Genomic DNA, 22579 nt, shown 5'->3' on the forward strand with positions numbered 1-22579 from the left:
AATGAGGGCTGCAGAAGCGGATGCAATACTCCTGTGTTGGTCTCACCATCCTCAGGCCATTTCTTCAATTTTCACTCTGGATATTCTCTGCTTTGTGCTGACTGGCTCTTTGCTCTACTTTCCCTCCAGATGCCACTCTTAAGGTTTCCTCAGCTCAGCCTCACTTCCTTTGCCTTCCATGCTCCCACTCCATCCTTCCGCCCTCATCTCCCAGATCTATCCCCCACACCTTCCTCCCTTCATCTTTTCAGTTATCCAATCCTGTCCTAACTTAACTCCACCCATATCATTAACCCCCCATCACAAAATAAACCCACCAACCCTTGCCCCAAGTAGAAGAGAACATGGCATTTGGAAGCCACCACACTGTTCACTCTGCTTGTGTGTGCCATCCCTTTCCCCTACCCTTTGTCTATCTTGTCTATTTAAACCACTGGGGCAGGGAAAGTCTTTCACTATGTGTTTGCACAGCGCATGGCACAAGAAGATCCTCTTCTTATTTGGCCTTTAGACCCTATTGTCACTGTTATAATTTATTTGTGTTATAATAATCCAAATGATCTGACATAAGATAGAATAAAGGGATGCAGAAACAGTAGATTCTATTCTTGCTAGGTCCTTAGCAGCTCTGTCTTCTTCTTCTGTTAAATTCAGGGATATCCATAGAGCTGCGTGGGAAGTGGTCAAAACTTACAACTGCACAAGCAGCACTGCCCAGCAGTCCGATTCTGGTTATTGGAACTTCCATGTAAATATTTCCACCCTTCAAGAAAGCCTTGAATTGAGCTAACTGGCCTAACTGTGCCCCTGATCTAATCTCCTGTGGAGTCCTCCAAATATTTTGTGCATAGAAGATATTTCTTTTGCAAAGCCTTCAGGAAAAGAAAAGACATCCCATAACCACCAAAATGGAACCACTGGCAGGATTCTGTTCAGACCTGTCATGCCAATATTAAGCTCTGCAGGGGTCAGTTCAAAAGCCTTCAGTACACACAAGTTTTTCCATTCTAGCCATGAGAGTGATTTCAGTTTGGAATGACAGATTTTAGTAGGTAACGCCAGGTTGTCTCTCAAACGTGTAAAAGGCAGCGCTTGCTAGGATGATGATGATAGCTCTCAGAAGGCCCCAGGGATACTGAAGTCCCACTGTGCACTATACAAGCACATAGTAAGATCCCCCTGCCCTGAAGGCTTTGTAATCTAGATAGACAAGACAGAAAAAAGGGTGGGAGAAAGGAAGAATGATCATTTCCCCCATTTACAGGTAGGGAACTGAGATACAGAGATTAAGGCTGGGATCTTTAAAGGAGCCTGTGAGAGTCTGGCCAGTTAATTTGGACTGAGATGGTCAAAAGTGCCTAAGGAACTTAGACTCACAACTCCAACTGAATTTAACTACTATTAAACTTATTAAAACTATGATAAACTATATATTACCACAGTGACTAGAGACGAGTTGCGGGAGTGGTAAATAATGAAGAGGACAAGTCACTGTTACAGAGTGACCTGGATCACTTGGTAAACTGGGTGCAAGTAAACAATATGTGTTTCAATATGCTAAATGGAAATGCATCTATCTAGGAACAAATAATGTAGGCCACACTTACAGGATGCATGACTCGATCCTGGGAAGCAGTGACTCTGAAAAAGACTTGAGGGTTCTGAGAATAATCAGCTGGACATGAGCTCCCAGTGTGATGCTGTGGCCAAAAGAGTTAATGTGATCTTGGGATGCCTAAAGAGGGGAATCTCGGGTAAGAGCAGAAAGGTTATTTCATCTCTGTATTTGGCACTGGTGAGACTGTTCCTGGAATACTCTGTCCAGTTCTGGTGCCTACAATTCAAGAAGGCTGTTGATAAATTACAGAGGGGTCACATAAGAACGATAAGAATGATTGAAGGATTAGAAAACATGCTTTATAGAATAGACTCAAGGAACTCAATCTTTTCAGCTTAACAAAAAGAAGGTTACAGGGTAACTTCATTACAATCTATAAATATCTACATGCGTAACAAATATAACAGAGAAAGGTACAGCATGATCCTGGGGCTGGAAGTTGAAGATAGACAAATTCAGACTAGAAATAAGGCATAATTTTGAACAGGGAGAACAATTAACAATTAGAACAATTTACCAAGGGTTGTGGTGGATTCTTCATTACTGAAGATTTTTCATCAAGATTGGATGTTTTTCTAAAAGTTATGCTCTAGAAATTATTTTGGGGAAGTTCGATGGCCTGGTACAAAGGAGGTCAGACTAGATGATCACAATGGTCTCTTTTGGCTTTGGACTCTATGAAAAAGCCTTATCAGTAATGGGGCCCCAATGTGCTAAATGCTGCACAAATACATAATGAGACATGGGTCCCTGCCCCCAAGGAATTTACAATCATAGAGGAAAAGTGACCTATGAAGGACTTGGCATAGAGTGTGCTGTCAAGTTTGTACAAATGACTTTATTTCTATAAGAGAGACAAGGTGGGTGAGGTAACCTCTTTTATTGGACAAGTTTTTGATCTACACACAGATTTTCTTCAGGTCTGGGAAAGGAACTCCCAGCATCACAGCAAAATGCAAGGTGGAACAGATTGTTTAGCATAAGTAGGTAGCACATATTGTAAGGGATCTTTCAAGGTAAAGTGGCTGGTTAACAGTTCGGCAGTCATAGGACAAAAAGAGGGGGTTAGTGGGTTACTACACTGCATATATTTATATATACAACTGAAATATTTAATATTACTCATAGGGCTTGTCTTCACTACTGGAAGTCGACCTAAGTTATGCTACTCCAGCTACATGAATAACATAGCTGGAGTCGACGTACCTTAGGTCGACTTACCCCTGTGTCTTCACAGCGCTGCGTCGATGGGAGATGCTCTCCCGCCAACTTCCCTTACTCTTCTCTGGGAGCTGAAGTACCAGAGTCAACTGGAGAGCACTCTGCTGTTGATTTCGACACCTGCTGTATTGATTGCAACAGTGTCGATCTCCCCAGTAGTGAAGACAAGCCCACAGATAGCTTTTTCCACCTATAATTTCTATGATTTGTGCTTTACTTTGGTTGTGGGACTTGAAGCAAAATACCCACCACACTCTGCAATATTTGGTCTGTTAGTTTTGTCAACTCCCTTCCGAGAGGTCAGTAACAGCAAGGTCCATTAGTTAGTTGCATTTTTATTAATTATCTTCAAGCTCCTCTTAAATTCAGGACACGGTAGTATAGTGCAGTCAACAGTAACTCTCTAATTCCATGGGACACATCCAGGATTAGGAAGGGATGCAGGTGGAAAGGTGGGAAAAAACAGAAAATGGAACACACAAGAGGTTGGATAGGAAAACAGCAGTAATAAGGGGAGGAGGTTTGATGTGGGACTCACTGGTTTGATAAGGAAGGCCACAACGGGAGGAGCACTGGGAGAAGGATGCACTGGACCACTGGGTGGTTTTGAGGTGATGGGTGAAAAAGGCTGAGAATGCTTCTTTTGTAGCACTGGAAATTGGGCACTAGCAGGGCAAAATACTTGAGTATAAATGGGCTGCTGAAGCCTGATAGCTTCTGTGCACATATCTGATCAAAATATGCAGAACGGGGGCTAGGCATAAGTGGACTAAGCAATTGCTTTGGGCCCTGAGCAGCTCATGGGGCCCCTTATTAATTATTAGTATGTACTGTGTGTGTGGGGGGGTGCTCCCTGTTTAGGGCTCCCAATGGGCTTGGATCACCTCTGAACAGGGGTGGCTCTAGCTTTTTTGCCACCCCAAGCACAGCAGACAGGCTGCCTTTGGCAGCGCGCTGGCAGGAGGTCCGTCAGTCCTGTGGCTTCGGCATACCTGCCACCAAATTACCGCTGAAGCCGCGGGACCAGCAGCCTCCCACAGGAACGCCGCCGAAGGCTGCCTGACTGCTGCCCTCGCAGGGACCGACAGGGCACCCCCTGTGGCTTGCCGTCCCAGGTATGCACTTGGAGAGCTGGTGCCTGGAGCTGCCACTGCCTCTAAATACTCTACAAGATCAGAAACAAAGCTATTTACATACTGGTTCAAGCTTTAACAAAAACTTTCATAGCTCCTGTGGAGTTAAGGGGCAACCTTAACATAATAAGCAATGCCTATTTAGCTGCCGAATCTTATACCACTTATAAATTTATCTCTGACCTATTATTCAGATAAAGCCATTGCCACTGCTGTCTATTTACTGATTTTTGATTGTCAAAGGGATTACAGAAAATGAGCCAGCCTCGTTTTATTCTAAGCAACCTCATCTTAAAAAAATTGCAGCAGTAAAAATGAATAACTGCTAAATTTCAATCTGTGGAAATACAATGGCCATTGTCTCCTCCTCCACTTTCTTACTATCATCATAGACATTATGTTATAGGTTCTAAATCATAGTATTTTACTTAAATGTATTCAGGTTCTATAAATGTGGACCTGGCGCTGCTTCACAGATAATAAAATTCTCTGTCTTGCTCCAGTAAGTCGATAATCCATCTCTGAAGCCAATGTGCCATCAAGACAATATTTGAAGATTTACTCTGTTTATCAATAAAAATGCGTACATAACAGACCACGGGACAGTAGCAACACCACCAAAAGAGGACAACAAAGAAAAGAATTACCTGATAGTTTTGATCATGCTGAGTCCCATTTCAACACAACAGTGTGCGTGGTCTTGGCGAGGTTCCGGGAGCCCAGAAACACAGTAGTAACAGTCCCCCAGGATCTTGATTCTAAGGCAATGATGTTCCTAAATTAAATGTATCAAAACAGAAAGATTTGTAGTAAGGGGTTTGTATTTGCAACACAAGCATGGATGTGGCAGTGAAAAAAAATTGGAAGGAAATGTAAAAGGTTTTCACTATACTCCGTTTGTGTATGTGTGTCACTAATACTATCTTGATTTGTCCTGATTTTGAAAATTAGTGCCTTTATACTTCCATTATATATAATTACTTATTTTTTGTGTGTGTCTGAAGTTCTTATTGCAGGTGGGTGAAGTTCTTAGCAGGGTTGGGTTAGAAGCTACGCAAAGGTCCCAGAAGCTGCACAGTGGGTTAATTAGAGTCTCACATTTAGGAAATCACAGAAATATATAGGGATTGATCCACACCATAGCATGCCCTTTGACTGACTTCACTGGGCATGGATCAGGCCCACAAAGAGGAACAACACATTCCCTGTCCGGGAAGTTATTGAACATTGGGAATAGGGAATAAACAATGTAGTAGGAAGGAATTCCTATGGTTTTCCTCCTCTACTTCTGTCCCTTACAAACAAATTAGAGAATATATCCAGCAATGAAATGTTGTTCATTACATATAATTGTATTAAGAAAACCGTTTCTTGGTTTCTTATGAAGTAATTACTGAACAAATGCCACAGGCAATGTTTTGGAGCACCTCTACCCCTCTGTGACTGAGTGCTAGGTATGAAAGCCTGAGTCAGCACTCTGTTCACAGCTGCCCCAATCAGGCAAAGCAGATTGGAGTTTACTAAGCAGAAGTATGCCTAATATGTGGGTGGGGCAGGGCAGAAAGGCTGATTAAGCCATTAGACAGAGCCCACAAATAGGCACAGGAAGTAAGTAAAAAGTAGGAGGGAGAGAGAGATTGCTCTCCTCTGCTTGTTAAAAGTATTATGTATTTTGTGAAGATGGTGGGACTCCTTTATAAATAAACTGCATAAGGTGTTGGACCAGCACAAGGGTCTTTGCGTAGTCTGTCGACAGAGAGAGAAGCAGGACCAAGGAGGACCTGTTATACCCTCCCTCCAAGATTTTTGTTAAAGTGAAAAAAACAAGCTTAAATAGTTAGATTTAAAGAGTTATTTATTTTGGTTTGGATTTCTTTTTTCTGTTATCTCTTCATTCAAATTCGCAAGGCAAGAAAATACAGAACAGCAAGACCTTTTGAATCTTATCCCTCGGAGCATTTCCCAACTCTTTTTTTAAAAAGTTTTTGCTTCCAATACAATTGCAGACATTCCCAGAGCTTGATCCAATACCCATTGAAGTCAGCAGACTCCCATTGATTTCAATGGGCTTTGGATGAGGCCTATACTCCAAAATAAAATAAAAGAACAGATGTCATTGGTCACAGATACAGTACATATTTATTTGCACACCATCCAACTAGAAATGTTCTTCAACTTCAAGGGAAAATATAGTATTTCATCATATATAAAGATACTACTGGACTCTATAGTAATGGACGGAAACACCGTATTATCCTGTTTTTAGATCATTACTTTGGCATATCCTTTTCTAGTGAAACAGCTCTCAGAAACAACCAAGTATTCACGGGGTTCCACTCTCCACTGTAGTTGATGAAATAAAATTCATTTTTACTAAATCCCCAACCCATCTAAGCACTTAAGATTGTATTCAATTGTAAGCATATGCTTATGTGCTTTGTTGGATTGTGGTCTATGGTTGAGAGTCAATGTACTGTAATTGGAATTACAGGGTTCAGGGGTATAAATGCGGATTTTCTACAGCTGACTGAGAGTTTTCATGATGAAAAGTAGTTTAAAAAATAAGTGCACTCTAACACCAGGTGAGCGTATGTTTGTATGGTAGCAGGAAACCCTTGCAGTAAAGAAGGGAAGCAGAGTAGAGATTTCTTAAGCTCTTGCATTAACTATAAAATTTGGTCTCCTTTATCTATAATACGTATCCCTTTTCTCCTTGCTGTCCCAAGCAACGTCCCATGTAAGCTGTACTTCAATCAAAAGAACTGGAGTGAGAGCACAGAGGTGCACTAACAACACCGGGAACATGATAACAGCAGGTGCCATACAACAGCAACTGCCACTGCCTGCCATGCCTCTGGAATTGGTTATTGGCAAACTGACGAGGACTCTATGCTATCATTTATATTACTACAGAATCAGAGTGGAGTCTTGCAAAACAGCCTTGGAATATTCTTTTTAAATATGTAAGTGGTGAAAGTGACCTAATTATAGTATCACCTGGGACCAAAGCTCCCAGTGAAGTCAACGGAACCTCTGAGTATGCGGAGAAGGTGAAATCCACCCGAGTGTAGAAGCCAGAATAAGCTTATGCACCACATAAGTGTTACCGAAGTCCTCTGTAGGACTTGAGTGGGGCATAGGCCTTGGGCTGACCCTCTGCACGGGGGTGGATTTCAGAATGAATACAGGATCAGGCCCTTGCAGTGCCATGCATTGCTTTCGGAATGTAACAAGGGATGTTAAAATGAAGTAAAGCTTCTAAAACTGTAAACATTATATCTGCTCCTTTCCTCTCCTTACACACACGCATGCACACTATTAACTACTAGTAATTCCAGATAGGGCTAAAGGCTTATCTTTTCTGATTGGATTGGACACCATCATTCCTAACACAGAGGTACTAAGGTTGAATTCTGCTCAGACATGTGACTCCAAGTCAAACAATTTTACATCAGTGGGAGTTGATTAGTGATACCAGAACTCTTATCTTAAAGAGTTTCTGTGGCACCTTCCTTCTATGTGGTTCTAGGCACTTTATAATTACTAAAGGACAGATCCTGATATCTATATCCATATAAGCTGCACTGCTTCTCAAATAGTCCCATTGATTTCAGATAAATTATATTTTTCTTTTATGTTGACATACTATAATAAGCATTGTGTAATATTATACTGATAGGAGACCACTGGAAGAAGGTAATGGATTCTTGAACAGTTTCCTTTCCACCTGGGACAACTACAAAATGTATCAGTTGATGATTCACCATTCTAACAAAAACTGGTCAACTTCTGGGTAGCAAAAGAGTCTCTGAAAGAGTAACTCTTATTATGTATAGCTTGCTATACTTTAGGGAAAAATCCTTCCAGTGATAAGCTTGTATGTGTCTCTAATATGTTTGATTATTCTTGAAATATCAGCCTGTTCCCTATAACACTTATTCGTAATTAACCAAATATCTAATCTGAGCTCCACTAAAATCTCATGCAAAACTGAAACAATCTCAGTGGTTTGGATCTTGGTGCCTCATTGAAAACAGTGGGTGAAATCCTGGCTTACTTGATGTCAATGGCAAAACTTCCATAGATTCTAATGGGTCTAGAATTTCCCCTTGCATGTTGACCATCTGTTTAAAAAAAAAGAAGCAAATTGTTGCCAAAAAGAAAAGTAATGTAGACATATGATAAGAAATACACATCCTTACCTGTCACATGCTAATCAGGGTTTGTTGCATGTAAGTATGAATATATGTGTGAGACCGATGACATATTTTCAGCGAGACACTGGCTAGATAGATGCCGCCCCCTGCAGCATGCCACCTCTAGTTTGTTTTACCGAGCAAGCACTCACTCTTTTTAAATCTCTCTTAGAAATGTATTTCTTCTGTGATGGCCACAAGAAGTCAAAAATATTCAAGACCTTACCTGCCTTGTTTTTGTTTTATAAAACAAACCCTGAACTGAATCATTGTGACAGGCTCACTGTCAGTGTGTGCGTGAGCTGAGTAACAGTCACTGTGCTGCCCTCATCAATTCCTCCTGCCATTTATTTCCTCCACTCATTGAGTAACATCTAAAATTTAGGTTGGGGAGGGACCATAGGTCGGATTTATTGGTTTATGGCCAGGGGAGGTTCTAGGCATTTTGCCGCCCCAAGCACGGCTGGCAGGCTGCCTTCGGCGGCTTGCCTGCGGAGGGCCTGCTGGTCCTGCGGCTTTGGCAGACCTTCCGCAGCCTGCGGAAGGTCCGCTGAAGCTGCGGGACCAGCGGACGCTCCACAGGCAAGCTGCCGAAGGCAGCCTGCCTGCAGCCCTTGCGGCAACCGGCAGAGTGCCCCCTGTGGCTTGCTGCCCCAAGCACATGCTTGGCGTGCTGGGGCCTGGAGCCGCCCCTGTTTATGGCTGTTCTGTGCCACTGGAGCAGTGCAACGCAGTAGTGGTGTGGCTGTAAATTTGGACTCAACTTACTGATGCCTTTTGCCCAGCACACCTCTCAGTCAAAGAAAACAACAAAGAGGAATAACCTACCCTGCCTTTAGTGTTCAAGCCTATTGCTGTGTACTAGCTTGATTACAATAGATGATTAAAAAGCTGCAAGCTTATGTAAAGTGAAATCCAACATCATGCAGAAAAAAATTACTCAACTGCAAAATAATCAAAATGCTTTTAAAAAAGAAGGATGAACTGGTTAGAGCAATATTTCAAACCAGCAGTTGCTATTCTGCTCTTTGATGATGCCTCATTCATCCTCTTCTGTTCCTTGTGTTATCTTCCTATTCCACTTCCCTCCCAGAACCTCAGAAATTCTCCTTTTGCTTGTGAATGACAGGCAACACTGCTCAAAAATATGCATTAGTATCTCTCACCCCCCTGTGATTAGCATTATTTTCTGTTGGTTCCAATTAGTGTCAAATTGTCTCACAGATACTGGAAAGCTTCCTTGCCCTCTAAATCACAGTTTCTCATCTGATTTGAATGACAGTGTTTAGGGGCCTGATCCTGCCATCCTCACGCAAGCAAGACTTCAACTGAAGTCAAAAGCAGTTTTGCCTGAGTAAATTGAGCAGGATCATGCCCAAGATGATCAGCAATAACAGTTCTATCAGAGATCCTTAGCAGTTAATAGGGAGTTTTTTCCCCAATCCAAAGCACCGTAACCCAGAGCAAAAGGGAATTTGCAGTGCTACCGTGAACATATGAGCTGATTATGACAGAATAGCATGTGAATGATTTATGCTTTGGCTTATTAAAAACACCAGCAGTGACTGGAAAGAAAGCAAAGCAAACTGGCATAAAATAGAGCTGAAGAAATGAGTTGCTCAAATATCAAACCACTGAAACACACAAACAGAAACTTCATTAACATTTCTTGTCTCCTCAGGCAGAAATTCTAAGGAAACAAAAAAAAAAAAGAAGACTCATCACATTTCGTAAAATAAACCCAGCTTATCAGAGTTCCAGCTGCAGCAAATTAATCATTCCATCCACTTTTCAAAGGAGCCCAAAATGTTCACTATCAACTAACCAAACATTCACTTTTCACAATTATTTCAAGCTAGACTTCATACTCCATAAGTGAGGAATTGGGTGAGGTTGGAGTGCAGAACACAAAAAGTCCCTCAAAATGTTTGCTGAAGCAAAGGTTTCCAAAGGTTTCTTTTATAGCATGGACCACATAGCAGATTCATAGATCTTAAGGTCAGAAGAGACTATTATGATCATCTTATGTAACAGTTTCAGAAGCGTGTAAGTGATTTAGGAACTGAAATCTTGTTTTCAAAAGTTGCTTTATGAGCCTATGTGCTATTGAAAGTCAATGACAATTAGGTTCCTAAGCAACTCTTGAAAATGGAATGTAGGCGCTTTTGAAAATTTTGGCCCTCGAGTCTGTTTTTCTGCTAAGGCTTATGGAACTAATCACGTGCATAAAGTGAAGCATGTGCCTAAACGTTTGCTAGATTGGGGCGTTATATGGATAAAATAGGTCCCTTGCTAACCTAATAGGCTTTTTAAAGTCTCTCATGCTATAACTATGAAATAAAAATGGTACTAGAGAGCTTTTGTAGTGGATAATTAAGTATTGGACACTGTCGGAAAATAACCCCTCCAGAATGACCTTTAAGAATGCATGACTTCAAAGAGAAGTTATAGAAACTAAAGGTTTTCTAAAATTGTCATTACATATCTACAGAAAGGTGAATGAAATGCTTAGTTAAATGTCATGATGTACATTAGCAGTCCAATTAATTCACTCTCTCGTTATCACATACCTTTAATCTAATATGTTACTGTATGATGTTGAATTGTACTCTCTTATTTACATGTATAAATGACGTTTAAATAGTCCCTTTCAACCAGAGATTCCAGAATACTCTACATCAACTACATATACAAGGATTCACCACAGAACAAAATGCAGCCACCACCGGCTGGAACACAGCAACTGATTAGTAGGGCACTAGAATGCTACACACAAGATAGGTTAGATGAGGAAGTGAAGAAGAATACTGTCTCCAGGTGAAACCACACAAGGAATTTTAAGAAGATTGTCATTAGCCAAAACGGAATTTGACCAGAACTCCCACGACCTTTTGCAAAAAGTGTCATGGGACCTTTAATAACCACAAGTGCCCAGGACCGCTATTTTTCACTGCATATGAAATATATTACCTCCACTAGCATCACACTGGATCAAAGGGAAGAGTGCCACTTACTAATTCATTAAGGTCACACCCTACAGCTGAGGTTTCCATGGAGAACTCCCATCCAAGTAAGGAGCAGGTTCCACCCGATTAGCACAGGAGAGCTGATGAGATCTCAAATGGAAGAGATGAAGGCCATAAAACTTGCTCTTCTCCTTTAGGAGATCTGCTCTTACATAAAATCTATGCATGGTGATCTTTCATGATAATACTTTAATGTTTCTTATCAATGGGAACATACTTAGTTCTTATTAGGGATGGGTCCAAACTCAAATCCAGCATCTGAACACATGGGAATCTTTGTGAGTGTGACAGTGTCTGTGTGTGACTATGTATGTGTGTGTGTGTGTGAGAGTGAGAGAGAGAGAGAGAAATCTCAATCTAGATCTGAATTTTGTGGTTTAAGCTCATCCTTCACTCTTAATGACAGTGAACTTGATAGCCAGCTGGTGTAATAGAAGCCTTCAAAACTACAACCATTTACACCAATTGAGGATCTGGTCATTTCTCTTTATTGTTTTATATCTAAAACTGCATCTACACACAGACTACAGGGGCACAGACATATGGCAAGCAATTTAATCTGTTGGGCCAGATAATAGATTATCTGAGATGGGGAGAGAAAAATAAATAGCAAATATAGCTACTGCTTCATTGAAGCTGGAACTTTCTTAGCCATACACATCCTCAAAATGCAATCAATCATTTTTTTCCCCTCCTCAGAATTTCTGCCTGAGGAAAAAAGAAATATTAATGAAGCTTCTGCACCAGTGGATTGATATTTGAAGAACTCATTTCTTCAGCTGTGTTTTATGCCAATTTGTTTTGCTTTTTTTCCAGTTGCCACTTGGGTCTTTAATAACCATAAATCTTTAGCAAATGTTGGAGAGAGAGTAGGAGCGAGAGAAGTAGCTACATATAACATGTTATTATATTTTTCTTCTAAACAAATGGTGGGATGATATCTGCTCTTAATTCAGTACAGTTTGTAGTGACAACACAGACAATAAGGAATTTGTTAATAATAGTAATAGCCATAGTCATATACATCCAGATAGACCAGAATCATTGGCATAACTCCGGCCTAAGCCATTCAAAAATGTCAAACTAACAGACACAGCTAGCTAACTTCCTTTTTTATATTATCAGCTTCATGCCTATAAGTTTGTGAGAGAGATTCAGCAGATCAAGTTGCTATTTGACACAGTATTATAAATGTATAATATTATTAATGAGTACATATGAATTTATAAGGTGTCAATTAAAATTAAAGAAATTATATCAAAAATTTAAAGCTATCTAAAGCTTTCTGTAGCAGAGCTCTTCATTTGAGGAAGAGTCATTGCCAAGCCAATCTGAGCACAGAGAGTATTGCAAATTGTTTGAACAATGCTATTTTAAATAGAGGTGTGATCAATAAAGCACATCTTCAATGGACTAAGAACTGGCTAATTAACAGATCTCAAAATAATTGTCAATGGTAAATCATCATCAAATGGGGATGGTTTTGGTAGGGTTCTGCAGAGATCAGTTTCAGGCCCAATGTTATCCAATACTTTAAGCAATGAGCTGGAAGTAAATATAAATTCACTGCTGATAAAATTTACTGATGACACACAGATTGGCAGAGTGGTGTATAATGATGTGGAGAGGGCAGTCATACAGATCTGGATGTCTTGATAGGCAGGACTCACTCAAACAAAATGCATTTTAATATAGCCAAATGCAAGGTCATACATCTAGGAATAAAGAATGCTGTGATTTTGAAAAGGATCTAGCAATCATACTGAGCAAACAAGTGAACATGAACCCACTGTGCAATGCTGTGGTAAAAATGACAAATGCAACCTTGGATGTATAAACAGAAGAGTATGGAATAGGTATAGGGAAATGATTTTATTTCTGTTTATGGCACAGTTAGGACCAATCCTGGACTACTGCATATAGTTCTGGTGTGCCCATTTTAAAAAGGATGATGAAAAATTGCAGAGAGTGTGGTTAAGAGCTATCAAAATGATTCAAGGACTGGAGTCTTACAGTGAGAGACTTAAACAGCTCATTGTGTTTGGTTTATCAAGAAGAAGACTGAGAAGAGACTTGATTACAGTGTATAAGTACCTTCACAGGAAGAAAAGAGTGGGTACTAAAGGGCTCGTTAATAAAGAAAGGCATAACAAGAACCAATGGCTAGATGTTAAAGCCAGACAAATTCCAAATAGAAATAAGGCATAACAGCGAGGGTGATTAACTATTGGAACAAACTACCATGGGAAGTAGTGAATTCTCCATCTTGAAGTTTTCAAATCAAGACTAGATGCCTTCCTGGAAGTTATGCTTCAGTCAAACACAAGTTATGGGGCTCAATATAGGGGTGACTGGAAGAAATTATATGGCCTGAGTCATAATTATATGGCCAGGAGGTCAGACTAGATGATCTAACAATCCCTTCTAGCCTTAAAATCTATTACATTTAAATTCATTCTTCAGTCTATACCACAGCTAAGGAACACAGGTCCAAAGAGGAGTGAGAAACCTCATGGAGATACCAGGCTAGCCACATACTTAATCAATGTTAACTATCCTGACAAACTCCAAAGAGGTCAGTAGAATTATACTGATACAGAATTTGCCCTGGTTTATTTTACAGAATCTGGTTTCTTTGTTTAAATTTTGTAATAAATATGCATCCTTCTCACTACAACACTTTTCTATGGCATGTGGGAACAGGAATTCATGAATGACAGAGATGTGGCTGTACCATATTTGGGCTGGAATTATCAAAAGTGCCCCAGAGACTTTGGGGCATATCGCACTGAAAGTCAAAGGGACTTGTGCTCTTCATCACTTTGCTGTTTTTGGACCATCCTACACCAAAAGCCCATGGAAGTCAAAGGGAGTCTTTGATTTACCCTTAATTTACAATGAGATTATGATTGGCAGATATATGGCTCAGTCTGGACCCACATTGAGTAAAGTCAATTATCAAATAGACATGAAGTGAATGCAGTACTGGTTTGAAGTTGAATGGGCAGAACTTCATGCTATAGGGTGGGGAGACAATAGCTCTTCTCCTGACAATGCTGATGCAAATGAACCTGGAATTCAGTACAGGGCAACTCCCTGTCAAGAAAACTGACAGTGTGAGAGAGTTCAGAGAACAAGCAACAAAAATAATACTGGAGTTCTTGAGTTGACTTAGACTGAAGGAGCTAATTACCTATAGCTTGGTTAAGAGGTGGCTCCTGGAGAACATAATCATCTATGGATATCTGCAGGACGATAGCACCATGGAGAGAGCTATTATTAAGGCTGGTCTGAGGAGGTATAACTAGGAGTCAATTCCTGACACTAAAGGTTAGATTGATCTTATTATTTGCATTACTGTAGCACCTAGGAGTCCTAGTCATGGACCATGACCCCATTGTACTAAGTGCTGTACAAACCCTCAACTCAAAGATGACCCCTGCCCCAAAGAATCTTTTAGGCTCAGTCGTCTGTCCTTCGCTGTCCTCTCTCTGCCCATTTAGTCACAGAAGGCAGGACAGACTGGGCACACAGTCCTTGCTCTTCCCCTCTGCTCCCCTAGCTCCGCTCAGAGTAGGTCTATGTAGCTGTGCAGGTCACTTTGGAAATCAGGCTGTCCATTTTGGTGCCTAGATGTGGACCCAGAAGCTGAAACTTTAGGCACCTAATTTTGAAAATCTCAGACAATGACTCTACTCCCTGTTCTGTTATCGCATCCTGTGTGACATTGGGCAAGTTGTTTAACCTCTCTGGGTTTACTTATCCTCCAATTTGTACCAGTGGCTTTAATGGACCTATTTTTGATTGACCTCAGGTGAGATGAGAAGCAATTATGCTCTGTGCCTCAGCTTCCCCATCTGTAAAATTGGGATTAAACCATTTCCCTACTTGACAGTGGTCATGTGAGGATAAATTCATTAATGTTTCTCAGACACAATAATGATGGAGGCCAGATACCTGGACACAAAGGCATGGTAGATTAAATATGGTTTAAGAAGAAACTAAAAAGAAGAAATCTATGCACATGAGGCTGGAGACTGTTCCTTGTATATTGGGCAAATATGAACTGTAAAACAAATGCATTCAATACAATTGTGAAAAAAATGTTAAGTTTTTAAATGCCTTTGTAAGACACAAATTAATTAAATTTAATGTAATATACTTTCCCCCACCTGACAATTAACTTTCGCTAAGTGATAAAGAAGTAGTTGTGAGCGTTTAACCTGCATCAAAGACAAAACCAATTTAACTCCTTTCACTTAGCTTGCTTTGGCAGTACAAATCAGCACCGCACAGCCAGAGAGTGGGCATTTTTTTGTTTGTTTGCAAAATAAATATTGTAAGTAGATCTTAATGCACTGGCAATATGTTATTGCCCTGGTAATGGTCCAAAGCATTAATATATACTTGAGAAAGTGCATTTCCTTTCCAGATAGCAAAGGTTGGCTCAGAAATTATACTCAGTAATTGAATAATAGAGTCTTACTTTTGTTGACCTTGATATGCAAGCAAAGAGCCTATGCTAAGGATTGCATCAGGGTTAGGAGATGCACACCTGTCCCCTGAATAAGCACAATGCACAGGAAACTAACGAGGGACCTTATTAAAAGTCTTAGAGACAGACCATAATATTAGTAATTCTGCTGTACCAGAAGACTATTGAAAAGCAGAAAATAGGGGAACCCTCCCAATAGAGTTTATAATGGACCAGATTCTGTCACTCAGCACCTTTCTCTGCAAGAATTCCCATTGGTGAGCTAGGAGAGCTGGTCCTAGTCTGCTCATGTTGCTCTCTATATGATTTTATAAAAAATGAGCTAATTAGCGTGAATATAATGTAACTGGAATATGCTTCATGCAGAAGGGCTCTTGTAAGGTACCATTACAAAGCTTATAATCCTATTCTATAGACAAGTGAGGAATAGCTCAGTGGGTTGAGCACTGGCCTGCCAAACCCAGGGTTGTGAGTTTTACCCTTAAGGGGGACATTTAGGAAACTGGGGTAAATGTCTGCCTGGGTATTGGTCCTGCCTTAAAGCAAGGGGCTGGACTAAACAACCTCCTGAGGTTCTCTCCAACCCCAATATTCTATGGTTCTATCACTTTTGTATCTGAAACTAAAAGTATAAAATATAACTCTGAGGGTCTATTGTAATTATGCAAAGTGTGGGCCACTAATCGTTGTTTGGAATCTTGATGGCTCCCATTAACCAGGACAATTGTCTGTTGCTGGCTCAATTTAACTTGTAAGTCTTCCTGTATACCTGTGCACTGGCAAGTGGGTAATGAAGTCTAACAGCGACATGCAATCATGTCACCTGAATTGGAATCCATCTTTAACCTGGTGCTTTTCCATTGAGAAGGAGGGGTGGGAACCCAGAGAGGGACAAAGGATTCCTCGCTTATGCAAAAGATATATAAGTGGGTGGAACAGAACAAAGGTGGGCAGCCATTATTTGGAATCCCCTAGCTGCCACCTGAGTTGGAACAAGGGCTGTACCAGGGGAAAGGATTGTGCCCAGACTAGGAAGGCATCCAGTCAGTGAAAGAAACTTATTCAAACATTTCTGAGGGTGAGATTTTTATCTGTATTCAGTTTTATTACTGTATTAGACTTAGACTGGTGTGTTTTATTTTATTTTACTTGGTAATTCACTTTGTTCTGTCTGTTATTACTTGGAACCACTTAAATCTTACTTTCTGTATTTAATAAAATCACTTTTTACTTATTAATTGACCCAGAATATGTATTAATACCTGGGGGGGAGGTAAACAGCTGTGCATATCTCTCTATCAGTGTTATAGAAGGTGAATAATTTATGAGTTTACCCTGTATAGGCTTTATACAGGGTAAAATGGATTTATTTGGGGTTTGAACCCCATTGGGAGTTGGGCATTTGATTGTTAAAGACAGGAACACTTCTGTAAGCTGCTTTCAGTTAAGTCTGCAGTTTTGGGGCATGTGGTTCAGACCCTGGGTCTGTTTGGAGAGGACTGGCATGTTTGGCTCAACAAGACAAGGTGCTGGAGTCCCAAGCTGGCAGGGAAAGCAGGGGCAGAAGTAGTCTTGGCACATTAAGTTGGCAGTTCCCAAGGGGGTTTCTGTAATCCAACCCATCACAAGGACCTAATTCCACAAGTCATGCCATTGTCTCCAATGGGATTATATGTGGAGTTAGGTATTATGTAACATGAACAAGGGACTCAAAATGTGACTCTAAGTAACAATACTTGGTAAGCATGATGGCTGGGCAAAGAAAGGCCAGTGACAATAATAAATCTTTGAACCTTTGCCCGACTCTTAGAATCAAACTCTAAATAAATCTTTGAGTTTTTTAAAATGTTCGGATCAGTCGATTTCCCTTCCAGTTTTCATCTTGGAACAGAAGGAGACAACTCTCTAGACATCTTGTAAGAAAGCCTGCTCTCATGAGATTCTCAGCCTAGTTTTTCAAACACATGAGGCTCAGATGAGCATGTGAACTTTTGGATGTTTATCTGAACTGAAACCTAACTGCAGCCCTCTGGAGCTTCACTCATCCCTAGTGGCTATGTCCAATCTCAGTGGGTGAGGAATTGTAGATGCAACATCACGCCCTTTTGAAAATGAACTGCATTTAACTCACATGTGCTAGTCGATCAAATCTGGCAAAGAGTTCATTCAGCATTCGGACCAGCTCCTGTGCTGACAAGGTTGTGGAGAGGTTGGTGAAACCTTTAACATCTGCAAAAAGAATGCTAAACAAAGAAAGGGAAAGGATATTAATATTTCAGTCCATTTCTGCCAGTAATTGGCATGATAGATACAAATAGTAATCCTGTGTATAGTGATTAGTATGGACTCTGCATATGTGAAAAAGCAAGAGGCAAATAGCCAATGTCTGACCAGGGTGTAATTTAAGGAGAGTGGGAAGTTCATTAGCTCAGACACAGGGAGGGTACATTTTAAATTTATTCTGTCTTTGCTGTGGGCCTTACTCACTGGACTATTTGCAGTACAAAGAACTAGTATTAAAAGTACTAAAATATGAGCACAAAAGTACTAAAAAACTGCTTCATAAAAGAATATTATAGTAATCTTCAGACTTTGTGTTTCTATAGGCTCTTTCATCAGAGGATCTCATATCACTTATAAAGCATTAACTAAACCTTTATATTTAGTATAATTATCCCATTTTATGAGTGAGGAGACAGAGACACAAGGGGGTTAAAACCCAGATCCTCAAAGATAGTTAGGTATCTAACGCCCATTGAAATCAATGGGAATTAGGCACCTAAATATCTTCAAGCACTGGGGCCTAAGTGATTTGTCCAAGGTTTTGCAGCAACTCAGGGTGGCAGAGCTGGGAATGGAGGGTACAGAGAATGGTCTAATGGATAGAGCACTACTCTGGGACTTGGGAGACCTGGGGCCAACTTCTGGGTCAGCCACAGACTTCCTGTGTGACCCACAGAGGTGTTGTGATGATAAAATCCATTAATGAGCGTGAGGTGCTGTCATAGCATTCCTTCTCAGATCTGAACCTTAGAGTTCAGAAAATGAGATACTAGCACCTGAATCCTCTAAGCTTTATTACCAGCTTAGATCTGATAGCGCTGCCACCACCCAAAAATATAGTGTTTTGGGGCACTCTGACCTCCCCAGCCTTCCCTGGGGACCCCAAGAACCCAGATCCCTTGGGTTCTTAAAACAAGGAGAAATAAACCATTCCCCCACCTTTCCCCCTCCCAGAATTTCCCTCCCTGGGCTATCCTGAGAGATACTGATCCAACCTCTTAAATCACCATACAGAGAAGCATCTCCCTTCCCTTCCACAAAGAGGCAAACAGATTCAAGGAAAACAAAGAGAGATTCTATCTCTCCCCCTCCCGTCTCCCCTGCACCTGTCCTGGTGACTTATCCCAATTCCCTGGAATAACACAAGGGAAACAAGGAAAAAAAATCAGTCAGGTTCTCTAAAAAAAGAAACCTTTTAATAAAAGAAAGGAAAAAGTAAAGAATTATCTTTGTAACTTCAAGATGTAAATATACAGGGTCCTATAGCTTACAGACACCAGAAAGAGACTTTCCCACCAGTACCAATACAGATCAAAATATTCCCAGCAACTACACATATAAAAGTTAACCAGCCAGATCCACAATTGCAAATAGAGTAAAACAATCAAAAAACCTAAACCGCCTGTTTTTACTTACTATTTGAAAAGAAACTTAGAGAGCCTGTAGTAATGTTTGGTCTCTCTCAGACCCTCCGAGAGAAGAACACACAATGAACAAAGAACACACACAAAAACTTCCCTCCACCCAAATTTAAAAGTATCTTGTCTTCTGATTGGTCTTCTGGCTAGGTGTCCAGTTCCCTGCTTGTAACCCTTTACAGGTACAAGAGATATTAACCCTTAACAATCTGTTTATAACAGGTGCTCAGATGCTATGGTGATGAGGGCCATATAAGTTGATAGACAGAAACCCAGAAGTCTTGACTTCCAGTCTTCAGCCACTAGTTGACTCTGTTCCTCAATATATAGACTGGAGCTTGTCTGTGTACACTGCCTTTCTTTCTGGGGGGGCGCAGTGACAGCTTGACACACTTCATCCTTCGAGGCAGATCTTCAGGTCTAGCCAAATTCTGCTCAGTGCTAGACTCACATGGGGGAACATAGGTTATTTTGTAAAAGCAGCAAAGAATCCTGTGGCACCTTATAGACTAACAGACGTTTTGGAGCATGAGCTTTCGTGGATGAATACCCACTTCCTCAGATGCATAGGTTATTTTATGACTCTCCGATGCTGGGGCTCTCAGCCCTGCTCTGATATGTGCTCAGTAGCCAACAGCCCAAAAGGCCATTTCAGCAACCAGATATGGACAGAGCAAAAAAAGGATGGACTTCTGTCCTCTATTCCTACAATAACAACAACCTTACATTTAAGTGTGCGGGGAGGGAAAAGGCTTTAATGGTGCTTAGGCACGCACCGACACACTTACTCAAATAGTCTGTTGTATCTAAGGCTATGTCTACACTACAACCTATGTCGGCATAACTTATGTCACTCCAGGGTTTGAAAAAAACACCCTCGATCAACATAAGTGCTCCTGTGCACAGTGCTTCTCCTGATGACACAGCTTGTGCCAGTCACAGAGGTGGTTTTATTATGCCAACAGCTTTCTCCCATTGGCATAGAGCAGGGGTCGGCAACCTTTCAGAAGCGGTGTGCCGAGTCTTCATTTATTCACTTTAATTTAAGGTTTTGCCTGCCGGTAATACACTTTAATGTTTTTTAGAAGGTCTCTCTCTATAAGTCTATATTATATAACTAAACTATTGTTGTATTGTAAAATAAACAAGGTTTTCAAAATGTTTAAGAAGCTTCATTTAAAATTAAATTAAAATGTTGATCTTACGCTGCCGGCCCACTCAGCCCGCTGCTGGTCTGGGGATCCGTTTACCTAGGCTGGCAGTGGGCTGAGTGCGGCCTGCGGCCGGGACCCCAGCTGGGAAGGATCTGGCAGCCAGAATCCCAGACCTGCAGTGGGCTGTGTGGGGCTGGTGGCCGGGACCCCAGACCGGCAGCGGGCTGAGTGGCTCAGCCCACTGCCATTCAGGGGTTCCATCTGCTGGCTCCTGCCAGCTGGGATCCCGGCTGCCAGACCCGCTCAGCCCGCTGCTGGTCTGGAGTCCCAGCTCTGCCCACATACAGTGGGTACCTACCTTCTCCCTGGTTCTGGCCCATTCTCTTCCTCTCTCTGCACTGAGCTGAGGGTGGGAGTGCACTGAGCACAGGGCTGGGGGTGAAGGGTCTGGCCAGGAGCTAGAATGAGGGAGGGAGCTCAGGATTGGGGCAGGAGGTTTGGATGTGGGGCACTTACCTTGGCAGCTCCCATTTGGTGCGAGGGGTGCAGGTGGGAATGTGGAGGTGGTGGTACAGGAGTTCCCGTTTGGTACTCCAGGTGTTGGTGAGGATGTGGGGAGTGCAAGAGTCAGGATGTGGGGGGTGCATGGGATGGTGAGCTGGGTATGTGGAGGGGGAGTTGCAAGAGTCAGGGAAGAGGTCTGGGGGCATGTGAGGGGGGTGCAGGTGTCAGGGAGGGGGAGTTGGGTATGTGTGGAGGTGCCAGAGTCAGGGCTGGGATCGTGGTGTGGGAATGAAGGAGTCAAGCAGAGGGTTGGGTGTGTATGAGGGGGGTGCAGGTGTCAGGGCAGGATGGGGCTGCGCATATGTGGGGGTGCTAGAGTCAGGGCTGGGGTCATAAGGGTGTGTGTGAACAAGTCAAGCAGAGAGCTGGGTGTGTATGAGGGGAGTACAGGGTTCAGGGCAGGGGCCTGGAGTGTGTGCGGGGCACAGAGCTCAGGGCATGGGCCTTATGGGGTGGTGCAGGACTGCAGGGCTCATGGCAGAGGGCTCTGTGTGTGTAGGGGGTCAGGGCAGAGGGCTGGCGTGTGTAGGGGGTCAGGGAAGAGGGCTGGGTGTGTGTGTGGGGGGTCAGGACAGAGAGCTGGGATGTGTGTGAGGGGGGTTAGGCAGGGGGCTGGAGGGGATATGCCCCTATTCCACCACCCCTCAAGGCCTTGCCTCTGCTTCTTCTCTGCCCCCTCTGGGAGCAGCAAGCACTCTGACTCAGCTGATCGGCCGGCAGGGAGGGAGGGATGGAGAGGCAGAGGAGGGACAGGAACCCAGCACACTGTTGGAAGAGGCAGGGGGGCCGTCAGGACCAAGCTTCTAACCCCTTCCCCTTGATCCTGCCCCCGCAGAGAGGGGGAGTGGGGAGCGGAGGATGGAGAAGAGCGGGCTGGGTCAGGCTGGGAAGGATTTTTAATGGCACGCTGCTGCCTGCCAGGACGCTGCTGCCGTCTTTGGCACACATGCCATAGGTTGCCGATCCCTGGCATAGAGCGTCTTCATCAGATGTGCTGCAGTGGCGCATCTCCATCAGTACAGCTGCACCACTGCAGCATTGTACGTATAGATGTGGCCATAGATGCAGAATAAGAATTTCTCTCCAATTTCTGATCTAAGTATGCCAAAGCACAGAATTTGGAAGACAAAAACAAAAGACAAGGAAAGCAAGGATTTGTTTGGAGAAGAAAGTAAAGTTCAACACGGAGTATTTCAACTTGGCCCAGAATGGCAAATAATTTGAAGCAGGCGTCATTAAAACTTTATAGTAAAATAACAATCAGTGGTGCAGCTTGAGATTTAGCAAAAAGTAACCCAGCTGAAGAGCTTCAGTATGTTTGTTGAATAACTAAATGCTACATCCTGACTGATGCAAAAATCAGATTATGATCAGGAAGAAGGTAAAAGGTGGCTAAGGATAATTCACTGCTTCCCTAGATACAAAAGCTAATAAAGAAATTGGATGATGGTTACTAAGAGGCTGGAAACTT

At 42.1% G+C, this 22579-nt stretch overlaps 1 protein-coding gene across 1 annotated transcript in view; it reads right to left on the minus strand.

Annotated features, from left to right (window-relative positions):
* ADCY8 (adenylate cyclase 8) overlaps window positions 1-22579 on the minus strand; it is a 182148-nt gene that overhangs the window by 76436 nt on the left and 83133 nt on the right. The window contains exons 4-5 of the mRNA XM_050940609.1: window positions 17821-17932; window positions 4620-4747 (exon numbers count right to left, since the gene is read on the minus strand). Coding sequence (XP_050796566.1) covers window positions 4620-4747; window positions 17821-17932 — 240 coding nt within the window. The remainder of the gene's footprint in view (window positions 1-4619; window positions 4748-17820; window positions 17933-22579) is intronic.

The sequence above is a fragment of the Gopherus flavomarginatus genome, chromosome 2, assembly GCF_025201925.1.
Source record: "Gopherus flavomarginatus isolate rGopFla2 chromosome 2, rGopFla2.mat.asm, whole genome shotgun sequence".
In the NCBI taxonomy this organism is placed as follows: Eukaryota; Metazoa; Chordata; order Testudines; family Testudinidae; genus Gopherus; species Gopherus flavomarginatus.